The following is a 13,267-nucleotide window of genomic DNA, read 5'->3' as shown; positions in this document are numbered from 1 at the left end:
CCCTGCCAGCAGGGCCAATTGGCCCTGCTGGCAGGGGCTGATGGGAATTGTAGTCCATGAACATCTGGAGAGCCGCAGGTTGCAGACCCATGCAGTCTATTCCCTGCTGAAACTGGGGCCTTCAGTGGGTGACTGGATTTCCCTGGGCTGTTTTTAAAGAGTAGCTTCAACTGATAGGAGGGCCAGGAATGGATCAAGATATGGTTCCTTTGGAAAGGCACCATGTACCTATAATTCTGGCAGGGACGTCCACCCCGCCCCGCCCCGCCTGCTCTTCTCCTTTCACCTAGAGGTCCATCAGCCATCCAGGGTGCTCCCCCTTTGAAATCACCCAGCAGGTTTTGATCCTGTGGGAGTGTAAGGCTAAGTTTCAAAAGGGGAGGGTTTGTAGCAGTCCTAACCGCACATCCGGGAATTTTGAGGAAACGCTTTCCCCACCCCCACCTTGCTTCCTGCCCTGCCAAGTCTTCGGTTAAAATTTTAAAGGCTGTCTTAATGAACTCTGCTCCAAACTGGCTATCTTTTCAGACAGGCCACACAAAGGGAAGTTCTATAGCACTGATTTGCTTTTAACTGCTCATAACAAGCGTTTTACAAACTCTGAGGTTGTAAAGAAGTCACAGATTGAAGTCCACTAGGTGTAAAGTCAGCAAATGGGTTCCCCCTTCCTAGGTATTAATTTTCCTACCAAAGATTTCCAATTAACTGGAAAACTCATATGGGGGGACATCCCCCAGGAACCAGTAAACTATTTATACTCAGAAAAATGGACTTCAAGCGCCTTGGAGGCACGGCTAGCTACACACTAACAGTGCACCCCTAAACAGAGCTGCTCCAGTCTAAGCCCATTCATTTCAATGGGCTTAACTGGAATAACTCTATTTAGGGTAGCACTGTAAATCCTATTCTGAGACCCGCAGAGCAACCTCTTGAGACTTTCTCCTTTTCAGTTTGTCCCTCGCTATTTTGCCAGATTTCTTAGATACCTGAACCCAAGGTCTTTGGAATACAAAATATTAGTGAGTGAAAGGGAAACTCATATGACGAGCTATTGTATGTCGGACGGACCGGCAGTAAATCCACCACCAGTTCTGTTCGCTTCTCTTCGATAACAAGATAAAAACCACTATAAACTGTTCTGTAAAATACTACATCACGGGCAGGGTATTATCAGCATCCTGCAGTTAAAGAGGATGGCTGGCTTTTTACATGGGAAATAGAGGTAGAAGGCAGTGCAAAGGTTAGGAGGGTTTATAGTTTTTTAAAGGCAGCCACTAAGCATGTCACCTAAAACAAATGGTTTTTCATTAACAGACAGGATGAGAACTGCCTTGGGTTTGTCACTGGATTGTTCCAGTTCCTGCCTACTTTACATTATTTGCAGCGTACTATTTATTTGCTCCATTTTTTTCCTTCTCTGCATATCCATCTTATGCCGAAGACTTTGAAATGTCAGAGGGAAAACGTGGCGTTATCCATTAGGTGTCAAACTCGCAGCCCTCCAGATGTTGGCCCATCATGCTGGCAGGGGATGATGGGAACTGTAGTCCACAACATCTGTAGGGCCGTGAGCCTGACCCCTGTGAAAGGCGCTTGGATGAGAAAGCGTAATCCACTGAAATGGTGGAGCGATCTTTGGGAACTTCACGAACTGAAGTGGGGGGAAAGCCAGGAAGGAATCAAGGCTAGGCACCAATCTCACACACCCAGCTGCACTGACCAGCAACACACAAGTCTCAGGAACATGTTTGGTGGCACTGTGGAATGAAGGGGTATAATCTGGCCAATTTGCAGTGTTTTTAAAATGTCTGGGAAGCAAAGCGTACTCTCTGGCTGGCAGGCCGTGCGCAGATGCTGAAGGTCAGATATGCTTCCTGGTTACATAAAATCTGAAAAATGCCCAGGAAGAAGAACGTACAGTGCAGACAAGCCTTCGGTTAACAACAGCAAGTTGTCCAGTTGTGATAACATGTTTTTCCTGGCTGTGAGACCAGATGGGACAGCGAATGCTAAAGAGGGCGTGAAAGCATACTAAGCCGGGGCTCTCAATCTCTGGACATATTTGGCCCCATCAATTTAACAAGGAAGCAAAGCGAAGATTACCCACCCACCAAATTTGATATTGCCAGGAAGGGTTTTGCACTGTGCCACAAGAGAAAGCGTGTCGCCGCGGTGACATACCTCTGAAGATGCCAGTCATAGGAGGTGAAACGTTAGGCGTTGAAACTACCCATCCACGCACACACAGCCCAGAAAACCCACAACGGCCCGTTTGCAGCTTCCCAGTATGACATCAAGTGTTTTAAAGAAGGCTATAAGGTTGTTCTGCGATACATTTGGCATCGCAGAGCAACATGTTTTCATCTTGCTTGTAATTCACAGGGGCAGTTACGGGTTTAACTATCGCTTAAACAAAATATAACCGGAGTAGGGTTAGGATTAGTTGGTAACGCTTCCACTTCGCCTCCAAAAAAACGGGTTTTTTAAAAATTCACCAAGTTCCAAGTCAACTGGGTGACAAAATTTAGGCATGAACTTGGCGTTGCATCTAATGGCATTTTGATTTTCCTGGAAGCGAGTCAGAATGTCAGAGTTAGGGGACCAGCGGCAGCAGAAGGGAGGAAAGGAGCTTCACGAAGATTGCTTCTGAATCAGTTTGCTGGCTGCGCTATTCAAGGCTTTTGCCTGTTTCACCAAATCCTTTTCGCTATGTGGAGAAAGGGTGTTATGTATTTGAGGAGTCCAAGGGTGGGGGAAGGAAGGGAAAAGGAAACAAACAGCGAGAAAACACCAGTTAATTCAATAGGCCAGCAATACGTGCGACAATGTTCTGCTCTGTTCCAAATGCAAAATTGTATCATGTTAAGAACCATCTTTCAATCTTTGCTGAGCAAGACTTAAATCAACGGCAGCTGATGTATCGATACGACAATATCCGGTTTACTTGACTTTTACAAGGCAGACAGAAAGCACTTCCGTTACCAGAAGGGAACTTCCGCCTCACCGTCTTTCAGGTGCCACCGCACAGGTGTCCCCAAAATGCTGCTTTGGGGGGGCGGGGCATTCTCCAGCATGTGTGTGTTCACAATATTATTGTGTAGGGTTCTAATTTGGAGAGCGAGGGTTTGTTCCTCCTCCACCTGAGTGGCAGAGGCTTATCTAATTGAACCAAAGATGTGTTTTCTACATTCTGATAAGGTAACCTTGGAGTAAACGGTTCTCTCTGAACTCTCCCAGCCCACCTACCTCACAAGGTATCTGCTGTGGGAGAGGAAAGGAAAGGAGCTTATGCAAGCCCCTTGAGTCTCCTTACAGGAGAAAGGTGGGTTATAAAACCAAACTCCTCCTCTTCTTCTTCTTGCAGAGTGAGGGTGGAAGGGATCAGCTAAAATCAACATACAAGACTGAATCTGCAGGATCTCCTTTAAAGGGACCAAGTAGTAGGTGATGTGAAATTCTCAACCCTGAGAACTGGACGGCGGTGCCAGTCTGGGTAAGAGTCGGAGATGCTGCAACCTGCAGCTCTCAGATGTTCGCCAGACTACAGTTTCCATCAGAGGCACTTGGGTTGCAGACCCCTCACAGACTTTGATGGACGGTCTGATTCAGAGTGAGGCAGTTTCATATGTTTCTAAAGGCTTGAACTGGTTTTATGTCATTGTGGGGTTGTGAGGGGGTCCACACTCCACGCTACCCACACAGCATGCTAATTCTGAGCCAGCGGCTCTCTTCCCTTGCGCCTGAAATGCTTGCGGTATCCCCCTGGTTTCAAACATCCTAAAATATGTATATTAAACACCAGCTTAAATATATATCTATCAACCAACACTTCAACAATAAGCAACTCTCAAATTTTACCTTTGTTTCCAAGCTGTTTTAATGGTGTAGCCATCTGGTTAAGAGTCTTCTCCTCAAAGCGGCTGTTTATCACCAGGACTTCTGTTTCCTTCGGAGTCTGAACTCTAGGTAGGCAAAAGACTGCATGAAAGTTTACATCTGGAAAATTCTCAAAGCAATTTTTCGCTGCACTGGTTTAGAAGTGTGGTGAAAACCCATCTATAGTGCTCCAGATGTCCCTAGGACTACAATTCCCAACAGCCTGTAGCAGCCCAATACACAGCTCTCAACCTAACCTAATTTAAAAGGCAGTTGTGAGGATAAAATGGAGGAAAGGAGAGTGATATAAGCCACTTCAGGTCCCCTCTGGGGAGAAAGGTAGAATGCAAACAAATTAGATAATCAAAATTGGTCCCTTTGATGTGCATCTGCTTCCAACTTAACCACAGTTAAAATCCTGGGAAGGGTGTAAGATTCAGTTTGAGCTGAATGGAAGCACAAAGTTATCGTCAACACAGAAAGAAATGGGGCCGGAACACGTGATTTGGCAGGGGGGGCAGGAGGGAGAGAGCACCAGGAAATGAAGCAAGGTATACTAGGGTCTGTTCCCAGTTCATGTATTAAAGCAACAACACCAAGCCTGACAGTTCATTGTGGGGGGGCTGTAAAGAAGCTCGTAACTGGGAGCAAGTGGGGTACCCTCTCCACAGAGCGAGGCCCAAGCTGGTTGGATCCCAGTTAGAAGCTGTTTCGTATCCATCATGTCCCACGGCTTCAGAGCATGTAGCAATCATGAGAGCAGCAGGGGCGTAGTGGTTAAGAGCAGGTGCACTCTAATCTGGAGGATTTGGGTTTGATTCCAGCTCTGCCTTGAGCCTCTGAGAGCTATCTGAGAATTCAGATTAGCCTGTGCATTCCAACACAAACCAGCTGGGTGACCTTGGGTTAGTCACAGTTCTTCTGAGCTCTCTCAGCCCCACCTACCTCACAAGGTGTCTGTTGTGGGAGAGAGAGAGAAGGAAGGCATTTGTAAGCGGCTTTGAGACTCCTTACAGCTGAGAAGCAGTGTATAAATCCAAACTCTTCTTCTGAACCTGACCAGGGCACAGATCCTGCTTGCTCTGCAGCGAGGTAGTTCATGTTTGAGGGCCTGAGATCGTCCAGCTGCTGCCTGAGAGCCACCAGGGCATCTTGCTTCTATAGCGTCTTTCCTGGCATCTCGCCAGCCGCTCCATCTCTTGTCTCATGCCGATCTGGACCTCCAGTTCTTTTTCCACATCCTAAATTGAAGTACACACGTGTGAAATCTGGAACTTACGCCCATTCAATAAGGGCACTGTTGCTTGTCCTTCCAAAAAGGCTATACGAAGAGCACAAACCCCATAGTGCAGTGATAGCGGAAACCTTTTTTAGAGACCGAGTGCCCCAAATTGCAACCCAAAACCCCTTATTTATCATAAAGTACCAACATGGCAATTTAACCTGAATATTGAGGTTTTAGTTTAAGAAAAACAGTTGGCTCGGTGCGTTGCCTCGGGAATGCAAACTTGATGGTGGTCGGTGGCTTTGCTTTTGAAGCAACCGTTACAGCTCTTCAACTGGTGAATCCGACCCTAGGAGGTTTACTCAGAAGCAAGCCCCATTATTAAGCAACTGAGCTTACTCCCCAGGTAAAGGATTGCATTTTAGTTCTTCACGCAGAAAATCAGTGGGGTTTTACAGCGCTTAACAGGGTTACCTACACTGCTTCCCCAAAACTTGGTCTTGGATTTAATGCTAATAATCCAGCCCAGCGGCCCAAGCCAGCCTAGATGTGTGTGTGGGGGGGGGGCACTCTGTGCGTGCCCACAGAGAGGGCTCTGAGTGCCACCTCTGGCACCCGTGCCATAGGTTCGCCACCACTGCCATAGTGACTCAGCCATATGCCTGGTGGAACAACCCTGGCTTGTAGGCCTATGGAACTGCATCAGGTCCCAGATCTCACTAGACAGAGAATTCTGCCAGGTTGGGGGCCAAGGCTGAAAAGGCCCTGGTTGAGACAAGCCAGACATCTTTCAGACCAGGGACCACCAACAGATTTTTCTTCACCAAGCACAGTAATCTTCGAGGGTTATATCAGGAGACGGGCTCCTCTACAGATCTAATTTGAATGGGAAGTTGTTGATGGCTTGTACAGCACAATGTAGCACTCATTCAATCCCTCAAAAAATATGGATGTGCCATTAAAGAATCTCCCACAGAAATTCCTGGGCACCCATCTTCATTAGGGCCATTACTGTTGAAATGAAATGACTAAGCCTTGCCTCAGATGCTAAGATAAATATTCCACAAGCCAGTGTGGAGGTCTAGAAACATTAAAACTTCTTGCATTCATCCAACAGCTCCAACATGGGTTCCTTGTTTATTATTTAAACATAAAGCTTTAGACATAAAGTTTATTGGTTGTGGTGGGATTTCCGGGCTGTTTATTATTATAAAGTTTATTATTTAAACATAAGGGAGCAGCAGTGGTGGAGTGGTTAAGAGCAGGTGCACTGTAATCTGGAGAACCGGGTTTGATTCCCTGCTCTCACCACTTGAGCAATGGAGGCTTATCTGGGGAACTAAGATTAGCTTGTGCACTCCAACACACGCCAGCTGGGTGACCTTGGGCTTGTCACGGTTCTTCTGAGCTCTCTCAGCCCCACCCACCTCACAGGGTATTTGTTGGGGGGCAGGGGAGGGAGGGAAAGGAGATCATAAGCCCCTTTGAGTCTCCTTACAGGAAAGAAAGGGGGATATAAATCAAAACTCTTCTCTTCTTCTATAAACACTTGGAAGGCATCTTATCAACATTTAAAACAACTGCAATGTGATTCAGACCTAAATCCTACTGCACCTGTGGCATACAAACCAGACTGATCAGAATTTTCAGCACCATTTTCATTTTGTAAAACATTTGCTGATCTTTTGTCTCGGAAGCTGATCTTTTCTTCCCTGTGCCTCAGGTGAATAAAGAATGGAAATTCTGGAGTGGCAGAAGTCTCTGAATCCCTTAATACTTTAATTACAGTATTACACACAACAGAAGCCCAATGTTATAGCAACAGGTGTGACCAAAGTTCCACAGGGAAGATGGAAATTTACCTCTGGTTCAGGATCTTATCAGCCGGTTTCGAAGTTGCCACTGTACCTGCTTGGCACAAAATGGAACCAGTGCCCCTACACCTATAGCAGCATCTCATGCTAGGTAAATGGGGCAGAGCTATACAGATTGAGTCCCCACTTACTGCAGAAACCTCCTTAAATTTCCTCTTCATTGTGTGAAAAAGGTAGGACCACACAAGACCCTAGGGCAGGGGTCTGCAACCTGCGGCTCTCCAGATGTTCATGAACTACAATTCCCATCAGCCCTGCCAGCATGTGCCAATTTAGTAGTCCGCATGAACATCTGGAGAGCCGCAGGTTGCAGACCCCTGCCCTAGGCCCTCTTCTCCAGCAGTGTTTTTCGACTCAAGCTTCTGCCTATCCAACTTACCAGCCGTAGTTGCGTTTCCTCCTTCAACTGTTTCCGTGCTTCACTCAGGGCGTGCCCGTCGGAAGTTCTGTCTTGTTTAGTGACCTGCAGTTTACCAACATACCACAAGAGCAAATGAAGTGGAAATATTTAGCAGGCAAGCATTCACTCAAAGAATACTCAAGAATTCTCCAAAACAAGTATGAAACTGTGAGTTGCACAGCTGCTAGGAGATAATGTAAACTCGTGTTTTGAACGCAAGCAAGTCAGTGAGGACAAGGAGGGGCTCCCTGTAACTGGAGTTCTTTTTTTTCCTGTTAGTACTTAAAACAGTTTTACATCACAAAAGAAACAAAGAAAAATCACAAGAAAAAAAGTACATTTACCATATGGACTCCCAATTTCATCTGCACCGAGGGTCAACATTAAAAAATATCACCGCTTGCTTTTTGACAATGGCCCCTTCCGCACATGCAGAATAATGCACTTTCAATCCACCTTCAATGCACTTCGCAGCTGGATTTTACTCTGTGGAATAGCAAAATCTACTTGCAAACAATTGTGAAAAGTGGATTGGTACAGTGAAGATGCATTGGCCTACTAGCATCTCGAAAGGGCCAATATGCCAGCAAAAATGGGATCTATAAAGCCACTACTGATAAACATCATACTTCTGATAAACAATCCACTAACTTTCAAAACCACTAATCACCAATGCATTTTTCCTGTTTTATCCAAATAGTCTATCAAGAGTTTCCAGTTGTCCAAAAATGCAACTAAATTCTTTTCTTTAAGCAATGAAGTGAGTTTGGCCATCTCCGCCAACTCTAACACCTTCACCCACCATTCTTGAATTGTAGGTCTAGTTGGAGTTTTCCAGTTTTGCACTATGCTACATAGTGATTCTTACGTTGTTGGGTCATATATAAAAACAAAAGATCTATGTGTTTCTTCCCAGTGATCTGTCTTATTAATCCCAACAGAAAAAAAACCTCTGATTTCATTTTAGCTGTAACAATTTATCTTTTAAGATCTTTTAGATTAAATGTAGAATGTATAAAACCCTCAAAATTCCTAAGTTCTATAGCTGGTGTTCTGTGGTTGAAAAGAACACTATTTTGTTTGCCCCACTTGAAGAAACTACAAAGCACGTTCCTTAGACATCAGTTCTCATTGCTCTCCAATCAGAGCCTTTATAACTGATTCAAGAAGTAGTAGATTCGGCTGCTGAAATTAGCCAAAAGGCTGTTAAAGCCAATCTTTCTGGAAACAGACCGTTCCATACCTATCAGTGTGTTGATGCCAGATCAACACACAGAGTGTGTTGCAAGAGAAAGAACAGAAGCAGATAGTGCACCGAAGAACACAGGGTTTCCAGGTAAGCCAATACGCAACCCATTTCTATAGAGAAACAAATCTACCTGAAGCGCCCAGCCGATAAACATACTGACCTTTCTGTTGGATTCCAACATGTATGAACTTTCTTCTTTGATTCTCTCCATCTCTCCTTGCAATGTTATAATTCTATTGTTTGCAACGGCAAGCTAGACGGCAACCCCAATGACAAGAATTGTTTTTAGATTCAACAGATACTTCCTTTGTACTCAGCACTGATTTAAAAAGTTATGCTCATGCCAGCTGGTATGATGTCATAGCGTACAGAAGGTTCGACTTGCCTGAATTATAGGCAAGTTGTTTATAGCAATCAGGGCTTAGGAGCAGAAAGAATCTGAAAATGTCTTTTGTTCCATCTGTTGGGGTCATAGTAAAAGGCTTCCCAACTGGTTAAAGTCTGTGGGCACCCTTGGAATTCTCATCCATGTTGTTGGGTGCAACCCCAAAATAGCAGCCACTGGAGGTGGAGCCAAACACTTAGAGAAGGTGGATCCAAACAAGCAGATCATTGGAGGTGGATCCAAACACGCAGAAGAAAAAACCGTATTGAGGCATGCCAAAAGGTTACACTCTATGGCACCCTTGCAGTGTCAAAGAAATTATGTACTATAACTTGTCTCTATAGGGTGCCATGTAGTTATCCTTTTTGGGTGCCTCAATACGTTTTTTTCTTTGTTTTATATTGGACCTTCCCCCGTGTTGCCTTATTATTTTTTCTGGTGAGCACTCAGAGGAAGCACACGTGCAAGGGAGAAGAGCTGTAATTTAACAAAATTCACTCGGAAAGAAGATAACAGAATAACACACACACTGGCCTGATCAAAAGGAATATGAAATATTCGCTGATCTTATCAAATCAGATTGCCAGGTCTTCACAAAATCTAATTCTCTGATAGCTAGGCTCCTCCCCCTAAAAACCCAGCAGAAAAACAAAGCATTCTTTCACTGCCACTTACCTCCCCAGTAAGTTTCGTGTTGGATTTTTCTAAAGCATCGACCTTTGCCTGCAGATTGTTGACAGTGGCACTGTTAAATTAAAGAGATCTCCAGTAATTATAGTGAAGCGTTTAGCTTTATAGCCGATCAAGTCTTCTACAGATTACAATCAAAACAGCAAGCTGCTATTTACCTTAAATGTCTATTGAGTTCTTCTACGTAATTCTTCTGGTCCAGAATTGCAGTAATTTGACCGTCTCTGGAAATGGAGCACAGCGAATTGTAAAAGAAAAAGGTAACCACTAAGATCCAACAAAGAGACAAGGAATTTACTGTGATGTGCCTTTGAAGTTGCCAGCCATAGATGGGGTGAAACATTAGGCATTAAAACTACCAGACCACGGCCTCACACCCCCGGAAAACCCACAACGGCCAGAGAAGGAACTAGCGTGGTGTAGTGGTTAACAGCAGGTGCACTCTAATATGGAGAACCGGGTTTGATTCCCCGCTCTGCCACTTGAGCTGTGGAAACTTATCTGGTGAACAAATTAGCTTTTGTACTCCATCACATGCCAGCTGGGTAACCTTGGGCTAGTCACAGTTCTTTGGAGCTGTCTCAGCCCCACCCACCTCACAGGGTGTTTGTTGTGGGGGTGGGGGGAGGGAAAGGAGATTGTAAGCCCCTTTGATTCTCCTTACAGGAGAGAAAGGAAGGATATAAACCCAAACTCTTCTTCTTCCTCTAGTTCAAACAAAGCCAGAGTCATGGCATGGCATATGGTGATGGCTTTAAGAGGGGACGGGGCATCTTCATGGACGATAACGCTATCCATGGCTACTAGTTATGATGCGTACCTATCCTCTCCAGATGAGCATGCAATAATATTAGGTGCTGTGGTTCACAAGCTGAAGCATTCTATTGCAGTCATCTTGTTTGGGGGCTTCCTAGAAGCACCTGGTTGGCCACAGATTTATGGACTTGAGGGCCTTGGTCTGATCTAGCATGACTTTTCTTATATTCCTATGGTAATAAATGTATAGAGCTCCCTGGAGCCTGCCACGCCCGTAGTTACCCCTTTTCCTCTTACATTTCAGTTCCTCGCTTATTTCTGGTAAACCACGGTTAGCAGTTACATCCAACCTGCAAGCTTTGGTTTGTGCTTACCCTCCGAAGTCAGAACTAAAAAACCATGGTTCGATCATAGTTTCCTATTTTGGCCTGGAGGTCAAGCGCAAGTCATACTTTTCAGGGTCAGAAAGAACAGGAAATGAGGCATGGACCTAAAGAGAGATTGCTGGAATATGTGACAGGAAGAAGGGATTCCAACAGGGCAGGGTGGGGCACCATGCCCCAAACCCCCACAATGTGGAAGAGATAACTGTACTGCTGCTTATATAACTGATACAAGCCATGTTATAAAGGGGAGGAAGAATAATTGAGCATACATAGCTTCTAAGCATTTTAATGTTTATTCTCTTACAAATCATTTCAACTTCAAATACCATTAAAAAAAAAAAACTACAAATCATGATGAGGTTGTGTTGAGCCTGTATTTGCACCACAGGATTATAATTAAAGGGAAGGTAAGGGAAGAGGAGGAGGAGTTTGGATTTATATTCCCCCTTTCTTTCCTGTAAAGAGAATCAAAGGGGCTTACAATCTCCTTTCCCTCAACCTCCCCCCACAACAAACACCCTGCGAGAGAGCTCCAAAGAACTGTGACTAGCCCAAGGTCACCCAGCTGGCATGTGTTGGGAGTCTCTCTGTATGATAGTATAAAGACTCTTTCTCCTGGAAAACACTAAACGTTAGTAGATTCTCTTCATCCTAACATGTATATCCTGTAATTGTATATGCTTTTTTAATCTGTTTTTATTATTGTTGTAATTGCTGTCTATGCCAATAAAGGCTTGCTTCTGCAAATTTGCAGAGCTGTGCTGGGAGTGCAATAGTGCCAAGGTCTCACCAGATAAGCTCCCACAGCCTGCCAAGTGTGAGTGGGGAATTAAAACCTGGTTCTCTGATTACAAGCGCACCTGCTCTTAACCACTACCACCTAATGCAAGTGCTTTCCAGTGAAATCTGTGCACCGGCAGCACAACGCTTAACCGCTAAAACCTTGGACAGAAGAAAAGTACTTACCCTTCCGAGCCTTTGCTACTGGTTCCGTCCTTTAAGTACATAGAAAAATCAATAACACCGACCTATGAGAGAAGATTGCAACGCTTCGTGTCAAAAACAATCTTCTTTCTTTTCAAATGCAGGTTTTTTAAAAAAGGCAATAAAGTCAAATGAGCCAGATGCCCAACTCTTCCTATGTAGTTCCTCCTCCTCCTCCAGCAACCGAACCCCCCCCCCCCCTCCTGATGGCTTTTTAGACACAGGGCACCTTGCCATTTGGCACACTGAGCTGTTGAAAAGAAAACAGATGGGAAATCTCTGATGTGTGCACACTGCTAGCTCCAAGTGTGTTATTCATCTTCCTGGATTACAGCCACAGCCCTTTAAGACTTCAGACAGTTTTGTTTGATGGAGAATAAAACCCAGCTACCTGGGAAAGATGGAAGCAAGATTTGAACGTTATTGTGACTTTTCTTTATTTCCCACGAAAGGAGGCATCTTCAGACTTCCAGATCCCTTTCACATGTAGTGTTGTCAAGCCATGTGTCACCCATCCTATATCTGTGCAGTACATTTTTTCTGCCTAAATCTTACATTTATCTCTGTTGAAGTTCATTTTGTTAGCTTTGGCCGATCTCTCTAACCTGTCCAGGTAATTTTGAATCCTTATTCTGTCCTCTGGAGTATTAGCTACTCTTCCTAATCTGGAGTTATCTGCAAATTTAATTAGCATGCCCTCTATTTCATCATTCGAGTCATTGATAAAAAATATTGAATAGCACTGGGCCCAGGACAGAACCCTGTGGCACCCTACTAGTCACTTCTCTCCAGGATGGCGATGACGATGAGCCATTGATAAGCACTCTTTGGGTCCTGTCATTGGCCAACCAATTCAAAATCCATCTAAATGAGTAGTATTGTCCAGTCCACATTTTTTAATTAGTTTTCTTTTCTATAAGGATGTTACGTAGGACCTTTATCAAAGGCTTTTACCTAAATCTAGGAATACAAGCATCATCAGTATCTCCCTTCATCGACTAAGTGTAAGCTACCTTATCGTAAAAAAAGAGATGAGATCAGTCTGGCATGATTTGGTTTTGAGAAACCCATGCTGACTTTTATTAATCACACTGTTCCCTTCTACACACCACCTGTCAAATGATCTGCTCCAGAATCTCATGCAACAGTTCTAAGCACGCTAAAAGGCAAACACAATGACTCATAACTCAGAATTAGCTTTATTTTAAAACCGATCTTTTGCCATCAGTCCAACATTGACGCCTCCATTAAACGCTGGATCAAACATCCATCACCTGGAGAGTCCAAGTCTTCACCCTTCCATACAGAAATTAAGATATCAATGACGTTCAAGCTTCCACTAAGAGTACAGCATATTTATTGACACCCTCCTCCTCCATCATGAGTGCATTCGGTTCATAAAATTCACTGCAAGACAAATTGAGATCAGACTTGCTAAACTG

At 44.4% G+C, this 13,267-nt stretch overlaps 1 protein-coding gene across 1 annotated transcript; it reads right to left on the bottom strand.

Moving 5' to 3' along the window:
- Nucleotides 1–4,973: 4,973 nt before the first annotated feature.
- On the bottom strand, nt 4,974–11,959 carry LOC125425454 (protein RUFY3-like). Its single transcript, XM_048483056.1, has 6 exons — nt 11,808–11,959; nt 9,858–9,923; nt 9,685–9,754; nt 8,785–8,877; nt 7,355–7,438; nt 4,974–5,117 (listed from the first exon to the last, which is right to left on the bottom strand). The coding sequence occupies exons 1-6, from the start codon at nt 11,846–11,848 to the stop codon at nt 4,974–4,976; spliced, it is 498 nt and encodes a 165-aa protein (XP_048339013.1). The 5' UTR covers nt 11,849–11,959.
- Between the last annotated feature and the right edge of the window lie 1,308 nt (nt 11,960–13,267).

Source organism: Sphaerodactylus townsendi, unplaced genomic scaffold, assembly GCF_021028975.2.
Source record: "Sphaerodactylus townsendi isolate TG3544 unplaced genomic scaffold, MPM_Stown_v2.3 scaffold_502, whole genome shotgun sequence".
NCBI classification, from domain to species: domain Eukaryota; kingdom Metazoa; phylum Chordata; class Lepidosauria; order Squamata; family Sphaerodactylidae; genus Sphaerodactylus; species Sphaerodactylus townsendi.
The sequence above is the reverse complement of the archived record's forward strand: the minus strand, read 5'-3'. Positions and strand labels throughout refer to the sequence as shown.

Coding starts and splice junctions, on each gene's coding strand:
- LOC125425454 (XM_048483056.1), bottom strand. CDS start 11,848: ATGTACTTAAAGGACGGAACCAGTAGCAAAGGCTCGGAAGG. Junction 9,755..9,857: donor GAACTCAATAGACATTTAAG/GTAAATAGCAGC, acceptor TTAATTTAACAG/TGCCACTGTCAACAATCTGC. Junction 5,118..7,354: donor AGGAAACGCAACTACGGCTG/GTAAGTTGGATA, acceptor ACTTCAATTTAG/GATGTGGAAAAAGAACTGGA.